Raw genomic sequence first — 27,736 nt, forward strand, 5'->3', positions numbered from 1 at the left:
AATATTACCGGAAATTTTTAATAATATTGCAGATTTACTGTCATAATCAAAATATATTAAGTAAAATCGGAAAAATGGTGTGTGATCAATTAGTTTAGGCCACATAAATTTTTTTGGAAAATTATATACCTCATCCGAAAGTGATCTATACGCATTAATCCAGGTAATGGTCGTGACCAATCTTGAAGTTAAATTTTTGATCAGTAAACCAAAAAGTGCCACTTTTTGAAGAATAATAAGAAAGAATAATTGAATAATTTTTTGTTGTTTGACATTTTTTAAAGTCTGAAACAATCAATAAATCAATTTAAAAAAAATTAGTAACTTTCCGACATTAGGCACTTTTAAAATAACCGAAAAGTTCAATTTTAGTTAGAGTCAACTAATAGATCACTTGATTTTTTGGGTTTTTGTTGCGTATTTTCGAAATATAGCGAAACACCTTTAAAAAAATATTTTATAAAATATCTAAAACATCAGTACTTATCATCTGATTAAAAAATTAAAGACATAACCTTTAAATTTTGTGTTTCAGCTCGTGTTAACATTTTAGTTTAGTTGAGTGATCACTGTATATTTGCATTTAAAAAAAAACTGACTCTAATTACGAATTTTTTTATGTATATCAGCATAGTTACTTTTAAGCTTAATAGTCATTGTCGGCGTTAAAACTTTTAAAATTTTAACCAGAAGCCTACTATTGGAGTGCCTTGAGCAATAAGAAATATTCGTTTTTTACCGATAACTTGTAGCTTAATACGATCTTATTTTATTTTTTCGTATTCGGTGCGGTGAGAATCAAAGATTGTTATAAGGTAAAAGACTTTATAATCACATTCATATCTTTTAATATTACACGGCTTAGACAAAACAAAAAAAATACGTTTAGCTCTTTGATAAATAGCCAGGATAAAAAAGTTCCAAATAAAAGCACCGAGTAAGAAGAAAAAATGTGTTCAAAGTAGCATGCAACAAAGTATTGCTGATTATAACTTTGGTACAAGTTTGAATGGCGAAAAGTGTTCAAAATGAATTTTTCCTTTATTCATATGAATCGAAATAGGTATTTTTGAGTAAAAAATACGCAAATGTTTTTTAGGTGGCTCACTTGGGAGATTTCCATATGTATATATGTATGTATATATAAATATAGCATCAGCAGTCAAGTTGGTCTAGACATGTTCGTCCGTTCGTATCAACACTTTCGCCTCAAAGACTATAATATCAATGAGTGTTAAGTTGTGTTTTATGCCCCTGGCAGCGGGTATTATAAAATTGGTCAGATGTTTGTAACGCACTGAAGGAAACGTTTCTGATCCCATAAAGTATATATATTCTTGATCAGATTGAGAAGCTGAGTGGATATAGCCTTGTCCGTCCCTCAGTCCGTCCGATGAAATTTTTGTATTTGAGCTACTTATAGCCTGGGTAAGATAAAGTATGAAAATCATCATGATCGGACCACTATATCATATAGTTCTAGAAGAAACATAATTGAAACCAGAGGGACGGGGCTAACTTCGACCGCGTCAAAGTTTTTAAACCCTTGCATCTTTTTTGGTAACTCTTTCCTTACCTATAGCCATCAAAGTGGAAAAGCGTTTTTTCTAAAAAGGCTAAAGTTTGCGAAAGAACGGCCTACAATCTTAGCATAGGAAATAAATAAGATATTGATCAAGGCCACTGTTACAAGAAGCTATATGATATAGTTACCCGATGTTTTTCAAATTCGGCACAGACATTAAGAGATATATTAAACTAACAAATGTTTAATTTAAAAGCAATCGCGTCAAAAGTAACGAAGTTGTTGACAAAAGTCACTGTTTCCGAAAGATCGTTTCTATGGGAGCTATATATAAAGTCACCCGATCTTGATCAAATTTGGCATAGTCGTTTATATGTGTAATAAACTAACCAATATTAACTAACCAATAGCTCAAAAATAATGAAGTTATTGAGAAAATTCATTGTTCGTGTCGTTGGCGTTTGTATGGGAGCTATATGATATAGTGGTCCGATCTGGATGAATTCGAGATATGCAAGCTGTGCAGTATATACAAGCCTAGATGCAAAATTTCAGCTCTGTAGCTCTTACGGTCTAGGAGGAGTTTGCGTTGATCCAGACGAACGGACGGACGGATATGGCTATATGAACTCGTCTCGCCATGCTGATCAAGAATATATATACTTTATATGGTCGGAAATGCTTGCTTCTATGACCAAAATGAATATACCCTTTTTGCAAGGGTATAAAAACTGGAGCATCTCCATGATACATACTAATATGATAGTATTGGATATAAAACCTCAGATCCCAAAGTTTTAATCTGATCGGATAAATAGAACACAAGTTACAGTCAATATAAATCGGAACAAGCTGCCGGCAGCGCTGCTTGCCGCCTACTACGTCATCATCCAACCAACAGAGCACACGCATACACACAGACGCAACGCTACATGAACCGCATGTGTATGAATGATGGAAGAAGCTTCTTTGATAGTTTAAGAGTAAGATATACACAAATTTCCTTAACTTTCCGTCTAGACCACCTTTTTACTGCAGCATTGTGTATTTTAGACTCAGCCGTATACATCACTATATCACATAGCCCCATAGGAAAATCAGTCTAACTTAGTGATTTGATCAATAACTTCGATTGTATTAAAAATTAAAATTTTTCATTTTAATACGTATTCTAATTGATGGGCCAAATAGCGTACCAAGATCAGATGACTGTATCATGTAGGAACGATTGGTCGAAAAATAATTTTTGGTTAAAACCTTTTCAAATTGTATGCCATTACCACAAAAGTTAAGTTCTTAATAATCTATAATGTCTACACCATTTGATATTGAGTATCTTATGACCCCATTACTCGCAAAAATAGTATTCTTCATCCCAATGCTTAAACAAATTTTTATAGATTTTGTTTGTTGTTAAAAAAGACACTGAGATTTTGAGGTTTTAAAAGACAGGTTATTGTAGACACGTCTTCAAATCGGAGGTTCACTTCTGGGGTAAAATAGTTTAAGCACCGGGAGGGCTTGATAAAAAGTTAAATGTTTTTCCGTTTTGACGCCTTTAAGTAGGAAAAGAGCAACAGAAAAACTTGGAAGAGTATACAAACTAGGACACAACAAAAGCATCGCGTTTCTCTGTTCTCAATTATAACTATCAACTACAGTGCTTATCATACTTATAACCCACTTTAAACGGAAAAACACATTGGCTGAAAGTTTTGCCTTCAAAATCTTGAAAAAATATTAGTTTAATATTTGAATTATAAATAAAAAACAACTTTCACTTAAAATTAACGATTTAATAACGATTTCTTAAAAAGAAGTAAAAAGCACCCATTTGCTGTATCAAAATAATAGCCCACTTTCATGTTTTGGTGAAAAAAAAACCGAAACCGTTGCGGATTGATTGAATTCTATATTAAATTTGCCAAAATGAATGTAACAGGCAGAATAATGCTTTTTCGGAGTTAGTAAAGGATATATACAGTCTATGTGTGAAAATCTCCCAAGTAAGCACCCTAAAATAACATTGTCGTATTATTTACTCAAAAGTACCTACATATTTCAATTCATATAAATAAAGTAATAAAATGAAATAAAATGGAAATGAAGTCGTCTCGCCGACTTCGGTATACAAAATGCTATTTCGCTCACTCTACAAACACACCAACACTCTACTGCTGCCACTACCCTACAGCCAACTCCGCCCTTATGGACCGCCTAGTAAATTACGTTCATGCGTACAGTGACTCAACTTTTTGATCACGCAACTATACCTAAGTTCTATTACAACTTAGAATAGAATATTACCGGAAATTTTTAATAATATTGCAGATTTACTGTCATAATCAAAATATATTAAGTAAAATCGGAAAAATGGTGTGTGATCAATTAGTTTAGGCCACATACATTTTTTTGGAAAATTATATACCTCATCCGAAAGTGATCTATACGCATTAATCCAGGTAATGGTCGTGACCAATCTTGAAGTTAAATTTTTGATCAGTAAACCAAAAAGTGCCACTTTTTGAAGAATAATAAGAAAGAATAATTGAATAATTTTTTGTTGTTTGACATTTTTTAAAGTCTGAAACAATCAATAAATCAATTTAAAAAAAATTAGTAACTTTCCGACATTAGGCACTTTTAAAATAACCGAAAAGTTCAATTTTAGTTAGAGTCAACTAATAGATCACTTGATTTTTTGGGTTTTTGTTGCGTATTTTCGAAATATAGCGAAACACCTTTAAAAAAATATTTTATAAAATATCTAAAACATCAGTACTTATCATCTGATTAAAAAATTAAAGACATAACCTTTAAATTTTGTGTTTCAGCTCGTGTTAACATTTTAGTTTAGTTGAGTGATCACTGTATATTTGCATTTAAAAAAAAACTGACTCTAATTACGATTTTTTTTTATGTATATCAGCATAGTTACTTTTAAGCTTAATAGTCATTGTCGGCGTTAAAACTTTTAAAATTTTAACCAGAAGCCTACTATTGGAGTGCCTTGAGCAATAAGAAATATTCGTTTTTAAATAAGATATTGATCAAGGCCACTGTTACAAGAAGCTATATGATATAGTTACCCGATGTTTTTCAAATTCGGCACAGACATTAAGAGATATATTAAACTAACAAATGTTTAATTTAAAAGCAATCGCGTCAAAAGTAACGAAGTTGTTGACAAAAGTCACTGTTTCCGAAAGATCGTTTCTATGGGAGCTATATATAAAGTCACCCGATCTTGATCAAATTTGGCATAGTCGTTTATATGTGTAATAAACTAACCAATATTAACTAACCAATAGCTCAAAAATAATGAAGTTATTGAGAAAATTCATTGTTCGTGTCGTTGGCGTTTGTATGGGAGCTATATGATATAGTGGTCCGATCTGGATGAATTCGAGATATGCAAGCTGTGCAGTATATACAAGCCTAGATGCAAAATTTCAGCTCTGTAGCTCTTACGGTCTAGGAGGAGTTTGCGTTGATCCAGACGAACGGACGGACGGATATGGCTATATGAACTCGTCTCGCCATGCTGATCAAGAATATATATACTTTATATGGTCGGAAATGCTTGCTTCTATGACCAAAATGAATATACCCTTTTTGCAAGGGTATAAAAACTGGAGCATCTCCATGATACATACTAATATGATAGTATTGGATATAAAACCTCAGATCCCAAAGTTTTAATCTGATCGGATAAATAGAACACAAGTTACAGTCAATATAAATCGGAACAAGCTGCCGGCAGCACTGCTTGCCGCCTACTACGTCATCATCCAACCAACAGAGCACACGCATACACACAGACGCAACGCTACATGAACCGCATGTGTATGAATGATGGAAGAAGCTTCTTTGATAGTTTAAGAGTAAGATATACACAAATTTCCTTAACTTTCCGTCTAGACCACCTTTTTACTGCAGCATTGTGTATTTTAGACTCAGCCGTATACATCACTATATCACATAGCCCCATAGGAAAATCAGTCTAACTTAGTGATTTGATCAATAACTTCGATTGTATTAAAAATTAAAATTTTTCATTTTAATACGTATTCTAATTGATGGGCCAAATAGCGTACCAAGATCAGATGACTGTATCATGTAGGAACGATTGGTCGAAAAATAATTTTTGGTTAAAACCTTTTCAAATTGTATGCCATTACCACAAAAGTTAAGTTCTTAACTAAGGTCCATAATAATCTATAATGTCTACACCATTTGATATTGAGTATCTTATGACCCCATTACTCGCAAAAATAGTATTCTTCATCCCAATGCTTAAACAAATTTTTATAGATTTTGTTTGTTGTTAAAAAAGACACTGAGATTTTGAGGTTTTAAAAGACAGGTTATTGTAGACACGTCTTCAAATCGGAGGTTCACTTCTGGGGTAAAATAGTTTAAGCACCGGGAGGGCTTGATAAAAAGTTAAATGTTTTTCCGTTTTGACGCCTTTAAGTAGGAAAAGAGCAACAGAAAAACTTGGAAGAGTATACAAACTAGGACACAACAAAAGCATCGCGTTTCTCTGTTCTCAATTATAACTATCAACTCCAGTGCTTATCATACTTATAACCCACTTTTAACGGAAAAACACATTGGCTGAAAGTTTTGCCTTCAAAATCTTGAAAAAATATTAGTTTAATATTTGAATTATAAATAAAAAACAACTTTCACTTAAAATTAACGATTTAATAACGATTTCTTAAAAAGAAGTAAAAAGCACCCATTTGCTGTATCAAAATAATAGCCCACTTTCATGTTTTGGTGAAAAAAAAACCGAAACCGTTGCGGATTGATGGAATAACAAATATTAATATTTCGTGCGGCCTCCATTTGCCTTAGTTAACTAAAAGGTCCTTTTCGAGACTTTGCAATTCATTTAAAATTTCGTTTTAATATCTCACACTGTGTCAAATTGGCGATTATAAGCATGTCTTGCAAGACAAGATACCAAAGACATTTGCTATCTATCGGGTTGTGATCTGGAGAACATGCTGGCCAGTCAAGGACATCAACTTAACATGCCTCCAAATACTCCTTTGCTCATCTGCTTACATGAATTCTGGAATTAACCTGTTGGAAAACCGTTGGTTTTTCACGAAATTCCCTTAAAAATGGAATGAGACTACTATCCAGAGTTTGACTATATTCACTGTTCATTCGGCTCAATACAGACTTCGCTAAACAGTCACCGCTGACACAGGTTCAGCTGTTGCTGGCTTTGTTAATAATTATCGCGCGATTATCGATTATCGCGCGAACTTAACAACGGTTTTCGCCCAGTTCGTTTTTTATACCCTTGAAGAGGGTATTATAAAATTGGTCAGATGTTTGTAACGCACAGAAGTACAGCTGTGTTCATGAAAATAGCAGTGCAGTAGATGCTAACAAAGATTCAAAAATTTTTCACATATTCCTTTTTATACATTCAGTTTTTTGACTTTGGTTTTGTAAAATGGTATGTAGGCATAGGAAAACCGAACAAATTCCCTTAATTTTACTGATTTTTAAGTTGTTTTTCACATTTTTGAGCCTAACCTTACAAATTTGGCTGTTCACAAAAATAGCAGTGTTTCGTTTAGTTGCGGAAATAACAAATTAAAAGTTTACAAATCTGTCAATAGTAAGTGTAAATAATTAGATAATTATGGTGTACTATTATTTGCGCCAACTAACGCTAAAAATTTCATGGTAGTCGGAAAAGTAACGCATTGCTATGCTGAGAACACGGAATGGATCCAAAACCTTTAAAATCAAGGTAAAACTTTTAAAAAATTTCAAAATTTGAGTTGGATGTTCTGCAAAGATGTTCTCCGCTGCCCTAGACTACCAAAAATAACCGAAAAACCTTGCGTAAAACGTGCAAAAACGGCTTCAGATGATTGGCACTTTGTTATATACAGCAGATTCAATCAGTTTGCATCTTCTAATTTCGTCAAACATGATCTAAACGTGTCGGTAAGGAGTGTCACTTGTCGGTGTAGAATCCTAGAACAAGAGCTAATATCGCCAAGTCGTAGGAAAATCCCACTCTTGACTTTGAAGCCTGTAAATCACGTTTGTACTTTGACAAAACTCCATATGAATCTTCATATTGCAAAGCAGCGTAATATTCTCAGGCCAGGCGTCCTTAAAGTAATCCTGTTTGGTGGTGCAGGGTTTAAACAGTATGTACGCCGCCCAGAATATACGGAATACCACCCAAACGGCACGCTAAAACGGTTAAGCAATCCGGCATGATTTGAACTTGTTTCTCATGTAAAGGACTTGGTCCAATTCATAAGATTCATGAAAATATGAATCGAAATATCTACGTGGACATCATAAGGAAGGTTAAGCTTTCCTATATCATATGGAATCTGCCCATAAAATGGACATATCACCGATCTAACGACCCAAAACCTAGGAGCAAGCTCAAAAAATTTGACTTTTAATTCGAAAGAATCGATGTTATGCCAGGGCCAGCTCAGTCGTCGGATTGGTAACCCATTAAATATGTATGGGGTAACATTCAGAGAAGCGTCACAAAGAAAAAACCGACCAATAAAGCTTAGCATTAAGAAGTTATCCATGAAAAATGGCTACAGATCCCAGTTCAGCATTGCTGGAGTCGGTGCGGCGTAGGTGCCAACCGGCTATTGCCAATAATTGGTTCAGGACTAAGTATTAAGTCCTAAGAACCAAAGGTAACCTGAATTTAAAGTTTCAAATAATTTAGAAGCGACAGATTTTAATTCTTAGTTGTCACTGCTATTTTAATGAACAGCTCAAAATGCCCTTCCTTCAGTGTCTTGCTCGTTTCTGAAAGTGGGGGACTCTTTGTTCAGTCCAAAATAGTACTAATATTATTATATATAAATATAGATTATGAATTTGTAAAAGATTGGTGCATTTATGGTCTTTTTAATATGATTTATCAACTTTAAGGTCAAAGCTTAGGGGCACTGCTATTTTCGTGAACACAGCTGTAGATGTTTCCGACCCCATAAAGTATATCTATTTTTGATCAGAATGAGAAGCTGAGTCGATATAGCCATGTCCGTCTGTTTGTCTGTCTGTCCGTCCCTAGCATGTTGACTTTGAGTTATTATTTATTATTACACCAGCCAAGAACCCAAGAATAATAGAGTATTAAGCTATGATGGGAGCCAAACGGCTTAATATCATAAACCATTTTTATGCATTGAACATCGTGTTTTTATACCCTTGCAAAATGGGTATTTTAACTGTTCCAGAATTGTGCAACCCATAGAAGGAAGCATCTCCAACCATATAAAATACATATATACTTGATCAGCACTCTAAGACGAGTTCATATAGCCATGTCCGTCCGCCCGTCCGTCTTGATTGTCGCAAATTTCTCCTGACCGTTTATGATTTTAGTGAAGTTTGTTGAAGCATGTTGGCTTCTGTACCCAGGAGTTGTATATCTCAGACTTAGCCGGATGGGATCGTGATTCCATACAAACAGCAAATTCACGAACAGACTGTACCAAATTTCCTCAAGAAGTTATAAGCTCTTCCGAAAAAATTGCTTAATATACCTATTAATGACTGCTTAAAATTTAATCAAATTCGGATTGTTATATTATAAACATAGATGTCATATAAACAAATGATGAAACAAACTTAGCCACGGCACCAATTCCGCACCAATTAGTTTATTTAAAGGAAAAGGCTTATAAAGCGAAACTGACTTAGAATTAAAAGACTGAAAGAACTTATTATACAGATCCAAAATTTCAAAAATAGTAATCGCAGTCAGCTTATTGTGTCAAAAGTTGGAAAACACGACAATTGAGCATTCGAAATCTTTGTAAAGCTACATAATAACATGTAAATAGAAATATCATAAGCGGTGCATATAAGAACAAGATGTATTCTATGTTAATGTAAGTTAATAAAATGTTTAATACAAGCAAACTGAACGCCTAAAGGCAAATCAATTGAGATAACACCTGAGCAAAGATTCGAGCTGACTTTAATAAGTACACGTCCGCCACGGCGACCAACGGATTTTTTAATATGTAATATAAATCAGGGTCATTGCTATTCATCAGGTAATATAATCTAGGAAGATGATATCACGATAGGCTGAGTAAATTTAGAGTTTTAGAAACAGTTTTAGAAACATCAGCATTAACTCCTCATAAGAAGGATAATAAAGATGTGTTATTGGGGATTATTACATAAGAAAAACCCACATGATCAGATAAAGTTACTATATGTAAAAAATGATGATGATGTAAAAAGTGTACGTTGACGATATTAAAGGCGTGAATAAAAAGCATAAAGCCGATGACTACAACTAAGGCAAATCTAAGGTCCCGTCCTTGTGCAAGTATTTGAACGGGTAACAAAACTTTTATTGTCTCAAGACATAAAAGTCAAAATTTTTTGACAGCTATGTACAGTTGCGAGCAAAAGAATAGTAGCGCATAACACTTACCGATGTTTATTACTATAACTTGCGAGGTAATACCTTTAAGTACCGTTATCAGCAATGTCTAAGACTTGTCTATTACATTTTAACTTCACTTGGAGACTTAACTTTTTTGCTACTTCATTTTTAAGCTTAATTGCCAAATTTAGAGCGAGCAAAATAATTGATGTGAAGGATCTTTCTTTGCAGGAAACTTAAACTATTGGTCGAAGGTTGGTTTTTTTTACTCTATTTTATGTGTTAAATGTTCGCGATAGAAGATTCATTAAAGTATTCCAATTTGCAGTGCACTTCAACTGCAGTTCAAAATGCATTAAAAGGTGAACAAATATCATTTATTCACTAGTATTTACAGTAATTCAGCTGGCGCCCAAGGTGGAATCTGCAGTTGCAAGCTTTGCCGTTCTTTTTTCGCTTCATGTAGTTTGAATTCTGATATACTTTTAGCGTTGAAGATATGGTATGGCCATTACAATTTTGAATTCTTTAGCGAAGTCTGCTGATGATAGAACTTGGTGGTTCTTGAAATAGCTATACAGACAACCTGCTCACCTTTTGTGCTGCATATGATTTAAAATCTTACAAATAAATTAGTAAGATTTATTGACCTGAAGCCCCGCTAAAACCAAGTTTTGATTAACTTCAATAAGGTCGAAATCTTGACAATATTAAAAAACTTGTTTATACAATTGTTTAAAAAAAAATAACACTCTTAAAACTGAATTTTATTTGTTCATTGAATAACTATACACTTATACGAAAGCTTATTCGCGAAAAAAAATATTTTAAACCAATCAAGCACATATGAACGGTGGCTCTAATACACAAACTGATTGTAAATTGTAACAAAAATGATTGAATTGGATTCGTTAACTCTTCTTCCTTCTTTTTCAAAAGTGTATAATATACACCGTATATGCATGTACCCTTATGGACAAAAAAAATAGGTGTGAACCCACTGTCCTAATCTCTACCTTATTGCGTGTACCCCTTTCAAGTCCTTTGACACGATCGACAGCGAATTGCACAATAAAGAATCGTAAAAAAACGTTTATTGACAACTATGAAGATCCAATCTACTAAAAAAAAAGTTTTAGAAGTTCTTTTAGCTCGAAATGCATTATTGTGAATGTGCAAACATTTCTATCATATTTACAAGACCAGGTGAGCATCACAAAGAGAAACAAATTTACAAACGATTGCTTGAAGTAGCGAAACATTTATGTTCAAGGATCAGAAGCCCAAAAAATTTACTTCGGGAATGCGAATCGGTTGTCTAGTGGTTTGGGATTATTTTCCATACCAAGATATTCGTTTGACTCGTTCGTATTTCCAAAATTGGCCAAGTTCCTGTGAAAAATTTGATTGGAAGAAACTTCTAAGAGCAACACCCTGAGAACTTGGCATTGCCCTTGAGTGGAAAAGTAAATCTTTGGAGCTTAATTTTAGTAAGAACTTTTGAGAACAATTTTAAAGACTAATTGGTATAAAATATTGAAATACAGTGTGCAACACCCGTGTAGAGTCGTTTGTGCCCACGAATATAAATCAAATTATCGAGAATAATTGTGAATATTTACGATACTAAATGTATTTAGCAAAACTCAATTAAATATTGGACAATAGCCATATATATTACAAATTATGGTAAAAAAATTTGTTAAGGTTGGTAATTATTACTGGGACTGCCTTATGTTACTTCATGATAGTAACGCTAACCATTAAAAATAAGTTTTTCAATCGTAGAACTTGCCACGTAATTTAAAAATAGGCAGTTCTCGAATCCTGAGGCTCACATCTATTTTTTTCTCCATGAGTGTATATGGCAGAGAACGCAAATAGCAATATTTATACCATGCACCTACAGGGTGAAGTGGTATATTAATGACGCCGAAATGTACGTAACACACAAAAAAACGATTTTTCGTCTGTATATATTCTTCATCAGCATCAACAGCCGACAACAGTCAATCTAGCCATATCCGTCCGTCCGTATGAACACCTAGATCTCGAACAGTGACTTTTCTCAATAACTTTATTTTCTGAGCTATTGTCGTGAAATTTGGTATTGGTCGTTATTACACCTATGTATAAACGACTGTGGCAAATTTGATCGAGATCGCGTGACTATATCATATAGCTCCCATGGTTACGATCGGTCAAAAATAGTTACTTTTATGAATAATAACGTTATTTTCTAAGCTATTGTCATAAAAGTTAATATTTGTTAGTTAAATATATCTCTTAATGACTGTGCTAATTTAATAGGAACAATCGGTAGTAAATAGGAAGTATAGTTATTTGGTATGCTAAGATTATAAGCCGGTCTTCGCAAACATTAGACTGTTAAGATAAAACTTTTTTCCACTTTGACGACGAAGAGTAATAAAAAACTTAGATAGGGTATACAAACTTTGACGCGGTCAAAGTTAGCCCCGGCCCTCTGGTTTCTTTTTATAACGAGTGAAACAAATTTTTTTGAGGTTGTTTTGCAGTTTGCCATATAAACCAAATATGATTTGTATTTCTAAATCAGCCTCATTTATTGTAGAATTATTGTTTTGAATAATAAAATCCATTTCTTGAAGGTTTATTAAAATAAATAAATTTTTTGGTTTAAGTGTTTCTTAGAATTGGAACTTTTTTATTTACAATCTATTGATCCATAAAATATGTTCTCTCCAAATATCATTTGCAAGGACGATTGCAGGAACTCTAATTTTTCTCTGATTCTTTTTACATATAATTCAAAGCACAAAGTTTATAAAAATGATTAAAACGAAATAACTTAAAATTGCGCCTTATTTTCTAGGAAATAAATGCCAAGAATTATTTTTATACCCTTGCAAAAAGGGTATATTAATTTTGGTCAGAACTGTGCGACGGATTGAAGGAAGCATCTCCGACCATATAATATATATATATATTCTTGACCGTCCGTCTGGATCAGCGCAAACTCCTAGACCGCAAGAGCTACAGAGCTCTAGCATGTAGGCTTATATATACTGCACAGGTTGTATATCTCGGATTCAGCCGGATCTGACCACTAGATCATATAGCTCCCATACAAACGGCAAAGTCACGTACAGCGTACAGCGTACTATAACTTCGTTACTTTTGACGCGATTGCTTTCAAATTAAACATTTGTTAGTTTAATATATATATATATATATTTTTTTTTATACCCTTGCAGAGGGTATTATAAAATTGGTCAGATGTTTGTAACGCACAGAAGGAGACGTTTCCGACCCCATAAAGTATATATATTCTTGATCAACATGAGAAGCTGAGTTGATATAGCTATGTCCGTCTGTCCGTCCGTCTGTGCGTATGCGTTTTACTCAGCCGTCTTAGGAGCTATCGGGCTGAAATTTGTTTTTGGTGTTTTTTTATTACCCGGGAAAAATAAAGTATGAAAACCATCAGGATCGGACCACTATATCATATAGCTCTAGAAGAACTAGATGAAACATTTTTATAAAAATTGTAGTATGCTATGAAATTTACATATGTGATATAAAACCCCAGATCCCAAAATTTGAATTTGATCGGATAAATATAACACAAGTTACAGTCAATATAATAATCGGCTCTGTTCCCAGCTCTGCCGGCAGCGCTGCTTGCTGTCTACTACGTCTTTCGTCATCAACAGAGTACATGCATACACACACAGACGCAACGCTACATAAAGTGTATGTGTATGCGTGCGTTGCTTTGCTTTGGGAATGAGGGAAGAAGAACAAATTGTAAAATAGAGAGTAAAATTGTTTTGTTTGTATATTGATGAATTGAGTTGCAGAAAACAAACATGTAAAATTATTATTACCTAGGACTGCAAGGGTATATAAACTTCGGCATAGCCGATGTTAGATTCTTTGATATTTTTATATAGACGTAGTTGTACAACGCTCAGTACGAACAAGTGGCCCATATGACACCAGGCCCGGGCCTGTTACGAATGACCCTAAGTAAAGTTAATGTTACAACCTCTACCCACTCCGACCTAAGGGCATAGGCGTATTACATATATAAACATAAATTAAACTAAAGAAATAGAAAATATTAAATGTAATAAGATAATAGGTTACATATAAAAAGAAAACAGGATAGGTTAAAATAAACATGATTCCAACTAATTACGAGCGAGGAAGGACACGATCGCAGTTTTTATACCCGGAAGCGATGTTTCGGAACCGATAACGTGCCAAAGTCTGTTGTAGTCACTACATAGTATACGAAAAGGTTCATGCAGAGAAAAGTTAGTTGTGCAAGTGGGAAGTATAAGCGGTGTGAAATTGCGGGTCCTTCTAGATGGAACAGAAATGTTAATTTGGCTCAACAGCTCGGAAGAGTCAATCTCACCATTCAAAAGTTTGTAAAGAAAAGTTACACCAAGCATAGTTCTGCATTAGTTAAAGAAGGAAGGTTAATTAACTGAAGTCGACTAAAATAAGATGGAAGTTGTAAAGTTGGATCCCATCACGAAAGGCAAAGAGTAAAAACTGTTTTTGTACAGATTCTAATTTGTTTTCATAAAACTCATATTGAGGAGACCAAACACAAGATCCATACTCTAATATGGGGCGGACTAAAGAAGTAAATAGTATTTTGGTAGTATATGGATCCTTGAACTCCTTCGACCAGCGCTTTATAAAGCCAAGAACACTCTTAGCCCTACTAACAGTAGTCGATATGTGCTGATTAAAACTAAGTTTGTGGTCGATCAAGATCCCCAAATCTTTTACAACCAAGGAAGTATTATTAATTCTTTCTAACGGGAAATTATTTAAAAAGTAACTCGTAAATTGGGGAGAACCTCTATAAAAAGACATAACTTTGCACTTAGAACAGTTTAGAGATAACAAGTTAGTCCTATACCACCCCTGAAAAGCATTCAGGTCAGCTTGCAAGATATGACATGAGAGATAGTCTACGACGCGATTAGCGATTTTTACATCATCGGCATACATAAGAACTCTGGAATTTTAAAGAACGGTGGGGAGATCATTAATAAAAATGGTGAATAGTAATGGGCCAAGGTGACTGCCCTGTGGGACTCCCGATTCAACACAAATGATCTTAGAAAGAGAGGACATAAAAAGAACCCTCTGCCTCCTATTGCTTAGATATTGTGAAATCCAAGCAAGCAGTAATAGTAAGGCATGGTTTACCGAATCGAAAGCCTTACTGAAATCCGTATATATAACATCAGTTTGCTTTTGTTTCTTAAAACCTTGGATTACAAAAGATGTAAACTGTAAAAGGTTAGTTGTGGTAGACCTATTCTTGACAAACATGCTGGTATGGCGAAAAAATAGATTTACATAAATGCTGTATTTGAGACGTCATAATTTTCTCAAACAGTTTAGGTATCGCTGACAATTTAGAAATTCCTCTGTAATTAGTGACGTCGGATTTATTGCCACATTTGTGAAGAGGTAAAATAAACGAATCCTTCCATATAGTTGGAAACTCGGACAGTGTAACGGACAACTCAAAAAGCTTATGTAAAGGCGAGCACAATGACTCCGCACAGAACCTCAGGACACAAGCGGGAATACCTTCTGGGCCCGGTGAATATACCGGCTTAATCGTCATTAGTTCCTTAGCTACCGAACTTTGCGTTATAATAGGATTAAGAATGCAGTTGGTTTTCGTTATAGGATATGGATATATCTGACTAGAGTTGTACTTAGTAGATATGTACGTTGTCGAGAAGAAGTTAGCAAATAAATTAGAAATAGATTAATCATTAATCATTTAATCATTATTAAAAACTGCAAACGATGGAAGGGAGATAGAATTTCGCTTTGAGTTAATTTTTGCGTCACCACAGGAGACACTAGGGGTACCCAGTCATTAAAGATTGAGTCAAGAGTGGTATAAAATAAAGAAATGGCGGAATTCATATCCGTACAAATTAGTCCAATCACCATTGGACTAGTTCTAGATACTTCACAAAAACTTTGTTAATATCTTTGCCGAATTTGATAAATAATCGGGTGACTACATCATATAGCTACCATAGGAACGATCGGTAGAAAATAGTGACTTTGATCAATAACTTCGTTATTTCCTATGCTAAGATTGAAGGCCGTTCTATCGCCTTTTTAGATAAAACGTTTTTCCACTTTGATGGCTACAGGTAAGGAAAGAGGTATTAAAAAATTTGCAAGGGTATACAAACTTTGACGGGGTCGAAGTTAGCCCCGGCCTTCTGGTTTTTGTACTTTACGTTCTGTAATTTACGCCGGCCAAATTAATTTAAAAATCTCATATATATTTCATGTATTTCTAATTATGCATTATTTTTCTGTATCAATTTTCAGGTGGTGAACTCAACTGTTGAAGCGAATGCTATCAGCAATACTGACTTCATTACTTTAATTGGGAATGAGGTTAGCACTTAAAAATTTAGAATCGAATATTAATCTTTCCCATTGCCAATTTTTTTCAGCTGGGTTCTATCATTGACATTCCTTCATCTACATTTGCACCTGTGGAAATTCCTGCAACTTTGGACTATTTGGAACCATCCATTGAAAATAGCCCGCCCATAATAAAGACGCGGTTGCGAAAGTTGGCTGTGACGTCAGGAAAAGCTTTTCAATTTATCGTACCAGAGCAAACGTTTGCTGATGCGGAAGATTACAATAATCTTAGACTGGAGCTGACTGATATGGACGGCAATGAACTAAAGGGTTCGTCTTGGATGCAATTTAATTCTGATAAAAGGGAGCTTTATGGACTGTAAGATATACCGATACTAAAACAATCCCCACCGCGATTTAATTCTTAAATTATTGTAACAGACCCTTGGACGACACTGTTTCTCGTTGGCAGTATTGTCTTACCGCCACTGATTCGAGCAATGCAAGTGCTACTGAGATTGTAGAGATCAGCGTACAGCAACATCGCGCAGTGAGGACCATCAACCATGAAATCAGTATAGCTGTGGAAATAGTTGACAATAATGGTCGTAGCATTGATTGGCAATTAAAACTAATTCATGCCTTAGTACAGACTCTAAACGATCTTAACAGCGCCGCCGTTGTAGTGCGGGAGATACGTCAACCACCGCAAAATCTTCATAACGCTACTTTTGTTTATTTCAATGAGACTCTGCCCTCAATAGAATGTCCCGAAGAAGCATTAAATGACATACTTAGGAGCTTAGATGTCCACCGTCTAAACGAATTAGTACAACCTATTCTAAGCATTAAATCCATTGCAGGGAATTTGATTGGATCCTGTCAAAAAGTAGAGTTAAACCAAATAAAACCAACTATTACCGTGACTAAAAATCTGCCACCCATGCCTCGCAATCAAGTGGATCGAGTTAATGCTAGTGTTGGTCAGTTGATGGTCTACAGAGTTCCCAGCGATACCTTCTATGATCCTAATGACAACGATCTAACTCTTACCCTAAAAAGTAAAGATCACAAAGAGCTCAGTACCCGGCAGTGGCTACAATTTGATTCAAAAAATCAAGAATTTTTTGGAATTCCCAAAAGTGGAGATATAGGATCTGAAGAATATTTGCTAGTTGCTGAGGATAGTGGAGGTCTCAGCGCAACCGACGCTTTGGTTGTTGTTGTGACTCATGCACACAAAAAGGAGTTCAGTACTTTGTTCAAAGCGTATTTGGCCATTCGCCATGAAAATTTTAATGCGGACTTGCAGCGGAAATTTGTGGAACGCATTGCCAAACTTCATAACGATGCAAATACAAATAAAATACAAGTACGTTCGATAACAACGCATCATGATTCAGATGGCACTATTGTGAACTTTTATAATACCTCGCTGTTTAAAATACAAAATCGGTGCCCTGATAAAGAATTGGCTGCCACCAGAAATGTCTATTTAGATAACGATCAAATGCTTAGAGAAGGAGTCAAACTTTGGATGGGTCCTGAATTGAACTTAACCAACTTTTCCGTGGTGCCTATTGGCAGTTGCCATCGTAAGTCATTTCTGTGGGCTTTAACGGCTCTATACCATGCACCTACAGGGTAAATTGGTATATTAATGTCGCCAAAATGTATGTAACAGGCAGAAGGAAGCTTCTCTGATAAAGTATATAAATTCTTGATCAGGATCAACAGCCGAGTCGATCTAGCCATGTCCGTCCGCTCATCGCTCCGTATGACCACATACATCTCAGAGACTGTACGAGCTCCAAAATTGGTTTGTAGACTCGTGCAGTATGTACAGTGATAAAGTTGGTTTCAATTTAAACAAGTGTTTTTTAAAAGACTATACTAGCCACAGACATGAAACTTGGTATGTACACTTGCTTAATAAGCGCTACGATGACCAAAATCGATTGCCCTCACAATTTTTCCAAATGCAGCAGTCTAATTAATATTATTTATTTCTACCAACCCAGAAAATTTTTTATTGAAACATGGAAACATGCCAAATATACGTATAAAAGTGTTTTACTAGGCGGCCCACAAAAGAGGTGGGCGTATGTTAGTGGTGGCACTAGAGTTCACGTGGTGCATGGTATACCAAAGTCGGCGAGACGACTTAAATAATTTTTTAATAGTAAGGGATCAATGTGTTTGGTATTTATAATTGTAAATAAAAAAAAAACATTTGTAATACAGGAATTTCCAATATAGAACAATTACTATATTGGTAGATTTACCTTTAAATGCTGCATAATACTATATATTTGTTTTTTCACTTCAGTGGGTCTATTATCAGCATGAATAAAAATAAGACGTGCAAGTCTTGTTATAATAATTGTTAATGAATTGTTAATAAAGAAAACAAAATCTTTCTAGAAAACTATTAAAAAATCATTAATGTAAACAGAGACAATGGATAACAAACTACCTCTAAAAATCTTAAAATCTAAACAAATTTTAATGAGTAAATATCGCTCTCTGTGTGACCGCAGTGCTTGAATATATATAGTTTAAGCAAAGGTCATCGAAGACTTCCATCTTCATTCTGAAAGAAATAAAATATAAAACTGTGAAGAATGCGATTCGTACATACATATGTATACTTATTTCAATTTTTCACCACTTTTTCCTGAAAGCAAATAAATAATATCAATATTTGAATATTTTGTTCCACTAAATACAATTTTTTTTGCAATCGGGGAACCTCCATTAATCACGTGACACACCAGAGAGCGTTTATTTTCAAACAAATTTGCGTCACGTGATTAATGGCCGACACACACCTTATTATTTATTATATTCATTGACTGACACATATATATTACTAAAATGAAAATTCAATTTAAATTTTGCAGTAACTGATTACAACGCCATAAATCCTCATGATTATATTCCAAAACGACCCGAGGAACCCCGTTTAAAATCAACTTTTAGTGAACAGAATTTAACAACTTTTGTTTTACCCGCCATTATTATTGTTGTCATGATTTTGCTGGCCTCCATTATAGCTTGTTGTTTGCACAGACGTCGGAATAAGAGTGGGAAAATGGAATTGGGTGACGATGAGGAACGTAAATCATTTCGCAACAAAGGTATACCTGTTATTTTCCAAGATGAATTCGAAGAGAAACCTGAAATGGGTAATAAAAGTCCCGTGATACTCAAAGACGAAAAGCCACCTTTGCTTCCACCGTCATACAACTCTTCTAATATGAATGGTAAGTACATACATGAACGATCATTTCCGTATTCCGCATACTTTTTGTTCCTGCACTTCTAGGTGACAACGACGTGGATGAGTATGTTCCCCCGCCTGCTGTTGTTCTAGGAGGACGTGAAGCGCGCGGTAAATCTCCAGCGACACCATCATATCGCAAGCCTCCACCATATGTTTCACCATAAATATTTATCATAAACCAAATTCAATATGAATTGTCGCAACGTATCGACACAAAAAGTCTCTGCCAACCATAAACACTTACGTTTCTTGGCACCATCTTTAACTACAACTAATATAATTTTTACAAAGCTCTGCTATTTCTAGCTGTTTTCTATACAATAAATTAAAAAGGAATGGATAATATTTGAGTGATTGAGTTCACAAAGGAAGAGAATATTTAAATTCCTTTTTTACGTTTTTGGTTATTATACAAACAGTTTGCTAACTGAGCAAAACTTTATGCAAATTGAAATTTGGTAGACCTCAAAACAAATTTATCTTTCTGATTATACCGTTACTTAATTTAAGTTTAAAATATTTAAAAACTCACACATAATTAAAGAACCACATGTAACAATTTTAGAAACAAAGGTCTTTTCCCATGCCACATTTACCTATTTTAGTTCATATAAACCCAAAGTTCTGCCATACCAAATCCTAGCCATATTTATGGAAACCTCAACTGAGTATTTTATTAGAGTATAAATTATTTTGTAATTTTTATATTGCAATCTTTGCCAAAATTTAAACTCATAAAAAATGTAACACTACTTAATTGAACATAACATATTTTCAATTATACAAAACAGATTGTGTGAAAAATACGTTCACGTAAAAATTGAAAGCCCTTCTTAAATAAGATATATAAAACAGTAGAAAAATAATATAATATTGAGCATTTTAGCTCTAAATCGGTCAATAGAAATAACAATGGAGAATCACATAAAGAAACCCATTTATTTTGAATAAAACAAAATATCCAAAGATAAACATATTTGACATCGACCCCTAAAAATTAAGTGCTGCAATAATTAAGAATAAGTAAGTAAATAGTCGGCTGCAACATAATAACAAAATGCTCATGACCTGCTCATAACACTAATGAAAATGAGTGTACACAATGTATCGTTGCGTCTGTGTATGTATGCATGTGCTCTGTTGTTGGACACCTTGTTGTGTCTGTATCTTCCCCTGGCGGTGGTCACTTCCATCACGTTGTCCAGGTAATCCGACGCTGATTTTAACTTAACTTAACTTTAACTTTTTATGCCACTTGGACCTCGTGTTATGTTAGGTAGCATCTCTCTAACACAGCTTTTTGAAAATTGGTGGGCGAACATCTCACTGTGGCGGAACGACCATTTATAGTCGATTTGTTCAGGATCGCAAATCGGTTTTTCTCCATTTGATGATCCAAGCAATATTGCATTTGGCGTATGAGCTTCTGGATCCTCGTCGTCTAGGGACACGTATGTCAAGGGTGTGGAGTTGACCGTCATTTCCACCTTTGCCATGGCGATAAGACTTTCTTTTGAGGATCTTTGATTTGGTGTTATACAATATAAACGGTTTTGATTGAATAATGGTGTGTTAAAGTACCACGATTTTTCCCGCAGCGCCAATTCTTGATGAATCTTCGCATCATCCAGCTAAAGTTTGTCTCTAAGAAAGGCGTCGGTCCCTCAAAAATTAGTCCCGTTATCGCTATATATGTTCTTTGGTGTACCTCGGCGCGATATATGGCGTCTTAAACCCATTAGGCATAAGCTTGTGGATACACATGCACAACCTGAATGCTTATTGCTCACAGCGTGAGGCAGGATATCAGCATGTCGTTTCAATGACTTTCTTCCATCGATAACTGTTATCGGCTCTAATTAATGAACGCTGGCGTGAAAGCACACAGCCTAGACCGCGGTAGGGGCGCCATTAAAGATGCAATGGGTCGGGCACTACTACAATTTCGACAAATCCCTTTATTGAGAGGTCTTTTGGAATAAAATATTTTTGATTCTTGCTGATTCCTTTCGCATGTCAAGACAATGAGGACGCAATTGTTCAGCGACTGCCGTTTCATTGGTAGTTTCCAACTGTTGGCGGCAGTTTTAGAAAATCGGTCCAATGGCCTGTGTTGTCGTTTGGTGGTGATGTCCGCAATATTTAGTTTGCTCGGTATCTCAAGTTATTGGCTTCTGTGAGCTCAAACATTACATATTGCTGATATCGTCGAGGGTCTTCATTGAGCCACGCTAGTACCGTTCTTGAGTCGGTCCATAAATAACATTCCTCAAAGTCGATTTTATGTTGCTCTATTCTGTTTCTGATCAGTCGCGCACCAAATACTGCTGCCGCTCTATCAAGAGCGGTTGCAACGGTGCTACCTTGATTATGGCTGAAACGAGACCCAAAAGAATTTTGTTATTTTGTTTGAACTTCGAAGTGAAGTTGAACTTTTTATCATTATACAAGATTCAAAGCCCATAGGATCAAAACTTGTAAAATTTCTCTTGGATGGTGGGACTTTTATCGCTATTATTTTGCGCTTAAATCGTACGAATTTTTAGTGCATAGGTTAAGGCATCTTGATGTGGGCTCTACTGCATTCCCAATATATTCCCGTAAGAGTGTATCTCCTTACTGTTGCGGAACTGCTTTTCCTCGTGAGTTGTTGTGGCGCAAATTGCATCTGGTACCGTTTTTGAATTCGAGCACCACTTCCGCATATAAAAACCTCTGCGTGCGTGGACTTCCCTCTTTCGCTAATATAATGGCTTTCTTTTTCTAAATGGCAGAAATCGATGTAGTCATTTACGTAGTGACTTCTCTGAATAACTTTAGCTGCGGACGAAAACTCATCTTCTACTTTTTTAACACATAGCTCATTTAATTGGCCTGTTCTCTGGTGTTTCCATAGGAATCGTTGTGGTTTAGCTTCTTCTCTTAGGGTTATTCGACAAACATGACCAATATGTATCCATGTGAAAATTTGAGGGGCCGCGAAAAGTACGATGTTTGCAATCGGCAGGCTCAATCTTACCTTGTGATCAAAGTTTGTTGGAATGTGGTGTGTAATCAACTATGAGAGAAGGATTAGTCGACATTAACTGTCGACAATGTAAAAGGTTTGTTGCTTCAAGACGTGAAGTTTGACAACAACGCTGATATCAATTCGAATGCCGTGTACTCAAGGGCATCAAACCACGCTAAGAAGGACAGAGGCGCGCGCAATTATAATTATTATAAGAATAACAAAAATTAAATCTTTTAAAATCAACAAAAAATGTGATTTTCAGTTAGGATAATAACTGTTGGTATTCGTAACTGTTCTTTTTTATTAAAAAAATATCCGATGAAGAGCGTGGAAGATTTGTGGCACTGTGTGATGTGGAGATCTCAATTAGCAAAAATGCAAAACATGGCGAAAATAAAAACAGTGAAAAATGACGTAAAGAGCGGGAAAATTATGAAAGAAGCCCCCGTTCTGATAGCCCAATATTGAGTGACAACTAAATATGAAATCTATCGATCAAATAAAATATCAGCGCATCCCAAATAGGGAGTAATTTTTCTCTATCGATATCCACGAGACGTGTGCATAAATCCTGCAGTGATCACAAAATGCATTATATTGAAAAAAACTCCTGAAACCGGACCTACTGCCTAGGCATAAAGCTGCTCGTTTACAGTTTGCCAACAAATACAAAGATTGTACTCTCAGTTTCAACTGTCTGGAAAAATATTGTTTTTAGTAACCAACAAAAAATGTTTAATTTAGATAAGCCCGGGAAGTAGCGCCATTAAATTCCCGATTTGCACGCCCCAAAATAAGTCCAAGTGTCCTGAAATTTGTATATGATTGTTTTGGATGGAATTTCCGTTTATTGAAAAAACTCTAAAGTGTTTTATAACGCATAAAATAAATGCACAAAACGATGTTCAGTTGTCCAAGATCGTTTTTGTGCATACATACATTTTCTAGCTGGATAATGCACCCAACCATACAACAAAACTCACAGAAGCTTATTTAAAAGTCTCTCAAACTTTTGTCTTAGACTGGTCAAGACTAGACCCAAAGCCGATAAAAAATCTTTTAGGTATCTTGATTCAACGGTTTATGCCCACGGAAAGCAACTGGCTTATAAGAAGGCATTTTTTAAGATTAAGCTTAACTAAATGGCAGCTTGTACATTGCAATTGGTAAAATTAGAGGAAAGGGCTATTCTATCGTTTAAAGGTGTTTAAGTTGGTTTTTATTTTTCATTTTACAATAAGGACACAAATTAACAATGTGGCCCAGTTACTAATTTCGTTTGAAAATATTTTGTTTCATTTTTTTCTAATTTTGCCCTAAGCTTGTTTCCATTTTAATGGGCTGTAGTGTCCCACTTATTTATTTCGCGCACCTTAAGAGGTACAAAGCAAATTTAAACAACCGTTTTAAGAAGACAGTTATTTGATACGCATGCGTTGGTAAAGGGCATATGCCAAAAATATGCCCAAGCGTAATGGAAGAAGAGAGAAGCGATGAACAGAGAGCAGTTCTTCCATCAAATACTTCGCTCTTAGTGCAAATCCGCATGTAGGCAAGAGCGAAACAGTTTGGTACATTGGTTCTGGCGCTTCAACCCACATGACAAATGATCGGAGATTGCTCAGCAACGAATCTGAGGTTAGCAACAAGAGCGTAATAATAGCGAACAAAAAGAAACTGTATGTAAAAAGCAGATGTAGGAATTTTGTTTCATGTAAGAGGCTAAACAGTTAAAGGTAATATTTATGAAGTGATATGTTCCAAATTTGTGCGGAAATCTGTTATCTGTAAGCCAAATGGGAAAAAAGGGAAAAGGGGTTTTTTTCCAAAAAGAACCATTGCTACATCTTTGAGAAAAATATTTTGATAGCCCTTGGCTACGCTTTTCATCGTAAATTTTACCTTTCACTATTTACCCTACTTCCAGAAGAAAGTTTAACGAATTTTGAAAGGTTTGGTTTTTGTTTTTCATTGACTAACCACTACTTGTAAGGTTTGGCCTTCCGATTTATGCGACCTGTTTTCAAACAAAAATAAAAAACTCGTTTGCCACAGTATTTTTCTCCGCGTCCTCCTCAAATCAGTTCCAGAAACTGTCGTGAATTCCAATAGTTCTGTCATTTTCATTCAAGTTTTTTTCTCACCAATTGTAGAAGAACCGGTATCGGTACTAGTACATGTGAGCTGGTTATTGTTTATCTCTTCGAATGGTTTGACGAATTTGATACATTGTTCCAATAGTTCCCATTGAGTATGCGTCAGACTTATTAAACTTTCATGATCTGTTATATACAAGGATATTACTCGCTTGGATTATCGCTCCATTAAATAATAAATAGAAATCCAGCGTGTGCTTACATCTTGTACTAGTTAATGGTTGGGCAAGTTAAGTTCTTGTTGAATGAATTATGTTTGTTGAGAATCGAGTGGATTGCGTTAAATTATAAGTTTATCTTTATTAAGTGTCCATTTACTTTCAAGGGCGGAAAAAGGAAGAAGCCAAAATATACAGAGTTACAAAGCATCTTATATCGATAACCTACAAGCTTAGTACAATCGATATAACCAGGGATAAATACAGGGCTGCAAACAGAAACATATGGTATTTTCAACACCCTTCCTCAATATGATTCTGTGTGCCAATTACAATTTCTTTCTTAGTTTAAATTCAATAACTTGACACAATGATTATGCTTTTGCTTGGACAAATTTTAAGTAATATATCAGCTACCATGTCCTTAGTTGATATATAGTCCAGATCAATCTCGCCTTTTGTAACAACTTCTCGAACGAAATGATGTCTGATGTCAATGTGTTTCGATCGAGCATGAAACACAGGATTCTTGGCCAGAGATTGAGCACTCAAATTGTGTCCAAACAATTTCGTAGATGTCCCAGCGTCTCCACATCCAATCTCGATCAACAATCGCCTCAAATGCAAAGCCTCTTTCGCCGCTGAAGACATAGCCATGTATTCGGCCTCTGTGCTGCTCAACGCCACACTGCATTGTTTTTCTGACTTCCAGGAAATAGGGCCACCTGCCGTACGATTTGCCATATCTCACATCACCGCCCCAATCTGCGTCAGCGTATCCCGTAAGAGCATCTCCACACGATCGGTAGTGCAACTTAAGATCCTTCGTTGCCGCCAAATACCTCATAACATGCTTAACTGCTGCAACATGTTCACTGTGAGGTTCCTTATTCCTTTGCGCTAATTTGAATGGTAGATATCAGGTCTTGATGTTAATGCAAGCCACATCTACTCTCCGATTGCTGACTGATACATTGTCACATCCTGTATGACACATTTCTCGTCACTGCACGCCACTTGGAAACCAGCATCCAATGGAGTAGCAACTGCTCGACACACTTCCATACTATGTCTTTGAAGCATGCCTTTTATGTACTGAGCCTGATTCATCACGATACTGCCTGCATCATCATTCCGGTCTACTTGCATGCCCAAAAACTCTCGTAACGGACCCTTATCGACGCATTCGAATTTCATCGCAATCTTTGCCTTGATTGCGATCATGTCATCCATCTTTTGGCAAGCTATAAGTAAATCATCTATATATATTAGTAAAAAACAAAGTCTATCTTTTATATCCTGTTGATAAAGGCACGGCTCGTTCTTGGAAGAAGTGAATCCAAGATCACATAGTGCTTCATTCAACTTGGCATTCCACTCCCTTCCTGCTTGTTTCAATCCATATATAGCTTTATTCAGCCTCAACACCTGTTGTGAATTTGCCTTATCCACATATCCCTGAGGCTGCCTCATATAGACGACTTCGCTTAGGTCACTGTTAAGATAGGCTGTGCACACATCCATTTGGTGCATATATAGTTTCAGCTCCGCTGCTATAGCCAAAACTAGCCGTATCGTTTCGTAACGACACACTGGTGAGAAGGTTTCGGTATAATCGACTCCGTATATCTGTGAGCACCCTTTAGCCACCAACCGAGACTTATACCGTACCACGCTTCCATCGCCACTCCGTTTGATAGTATATACCCACTTTGAACCAATCGCTTTTTGTCCCTTGGGTAAATCTACCAGTGTCCATGTCTTATTTGCCAACAGAGCCTCATATCCATAGCAGTCTTCCAGAATGAAGATTGCTTACCTTGCATCGCATCATCAAATGTCTGTGGCAAATCCAGTTCCTTTACATGTAACTTGTTAACACGATTGTATATTTTCTTGGGACGTCCTGGCTTACCGGTGCGAATCAAACGTGGCCTTCCAGGACCGATCTGTCCTTCCTGCCGTATCTCTTGTTCTGGTTCTTGTTTTTCCGCTTGACCAGATTCATCATCGCTCTGCCCTGAACTCTCATCATCGAAATCTTCAGCGCTAACAAATTCCTCATTTTCCAGATCATCTTTACTTGATTCGTCCCACCGCATTTCCAAACCTGTGACTGTTTGTGCTGGACCTGGGGATTCAACAATCGAAACCACATCATTCGGATCCTTGAACATTACATCCCGTTTCTCAACGACCTCTCGTTTTTCTTTGTCATACAACCTGTATGCTTTTGACACCAGTGAATATCCTACGAGTCGATATTCTCTGGCCTTGTCCTGAAACTTGCTTCGTCGTCTCTTATCTAATGCAACTGCTATCGATCCAAAAATGCGCATACCCTGCACATTGGGTTTCCTTCCAGTCCATGCCTCATAAGGTGTCATACCAACTAAAGCTGCTGTTGGTGATCTGTTTCGAATGTAAGACGGTGTCATTATTGCCTCTTCCCAGAGAAACTCCTGCATATCCGCGTGTACAAGCAAACATCTAGCCATCTCGACTAACGTCCGGTTTGCTCGTTCAGCCACTCCATTCTGTTGAGGGCTATATGGAACCGTCAACGGACGCACAATTCCATGATCGTTTAAGTAGCCATCAAAACGCCTGTTGATGAATTCTCGGCCGTTGTCACTTCTTATTGCCTTCAATTTTTGGCCAGTCTGTCTTTCAGCTATCTCTTTAAATTCCACGAATTTCTCGAATACTTCATCCTTCGATTTTAGACAATAAGCAAATATTCGTCTCGACATGTCGTCTAT

The 27,736-nt window shown here is 35.8% G+C and overlaps 1 protein-coding gene across 3 annotated transcripts in view; it reads left to right on the forward strand.

Moving 5' to 3' along the window:
• The window catches only part of LOC6652385, a 72,847-nt gene extending 52,224 nt beyond the window's left edge, over positions 1-20,623 (forward strand). For 2 of the 3 annotated variants that reach the window (XM_047009902.1, XM_023181245.2), the window contains 4 exons: positions 16,448-16,740; positions 16,803-17,956; positions 19,265-19,627; positions 19,690-20,623. In XM_047009902.1, coding sequence (XP_046865858.1) covers positions 16,448-16,740; positions 16,803-17,956; positions 19,265-19,627; positions 19,690-19,811 — 1,932 coding nt within the window. In that variant the 3' untranslated portion in view covers positions 19,812-20,623. Of the gene's footprint in view, positions 1-16,319; positions 16,389-16,447; positions 16,741-16,802; positions 17,957-19,264; positions 19,628-19,689 lie in introns of all 3 variants that reach the window. The other variant, XM_023181244.2, reaches the window with a different exon arrangement.
• Positions 20,624-27,736: the final 7,113 nt, after the last annotated feature.

The sequence above is a fragment of the Drosophila willistoni genome (assembly GCF_018902025.1).
Source record: "Drosophila willistoni isolate 14030-0811.24 chromosome 2L unlocalized genomic scaffold, UCI_dwil_1.1 Seg168, whole genome shotgun sequence".
NCBI lineage: Eukaryota > Metazoa > Arthropoda > Insecta > Diptera > Drosophilidae > Drosophila > Drosophila willistoni.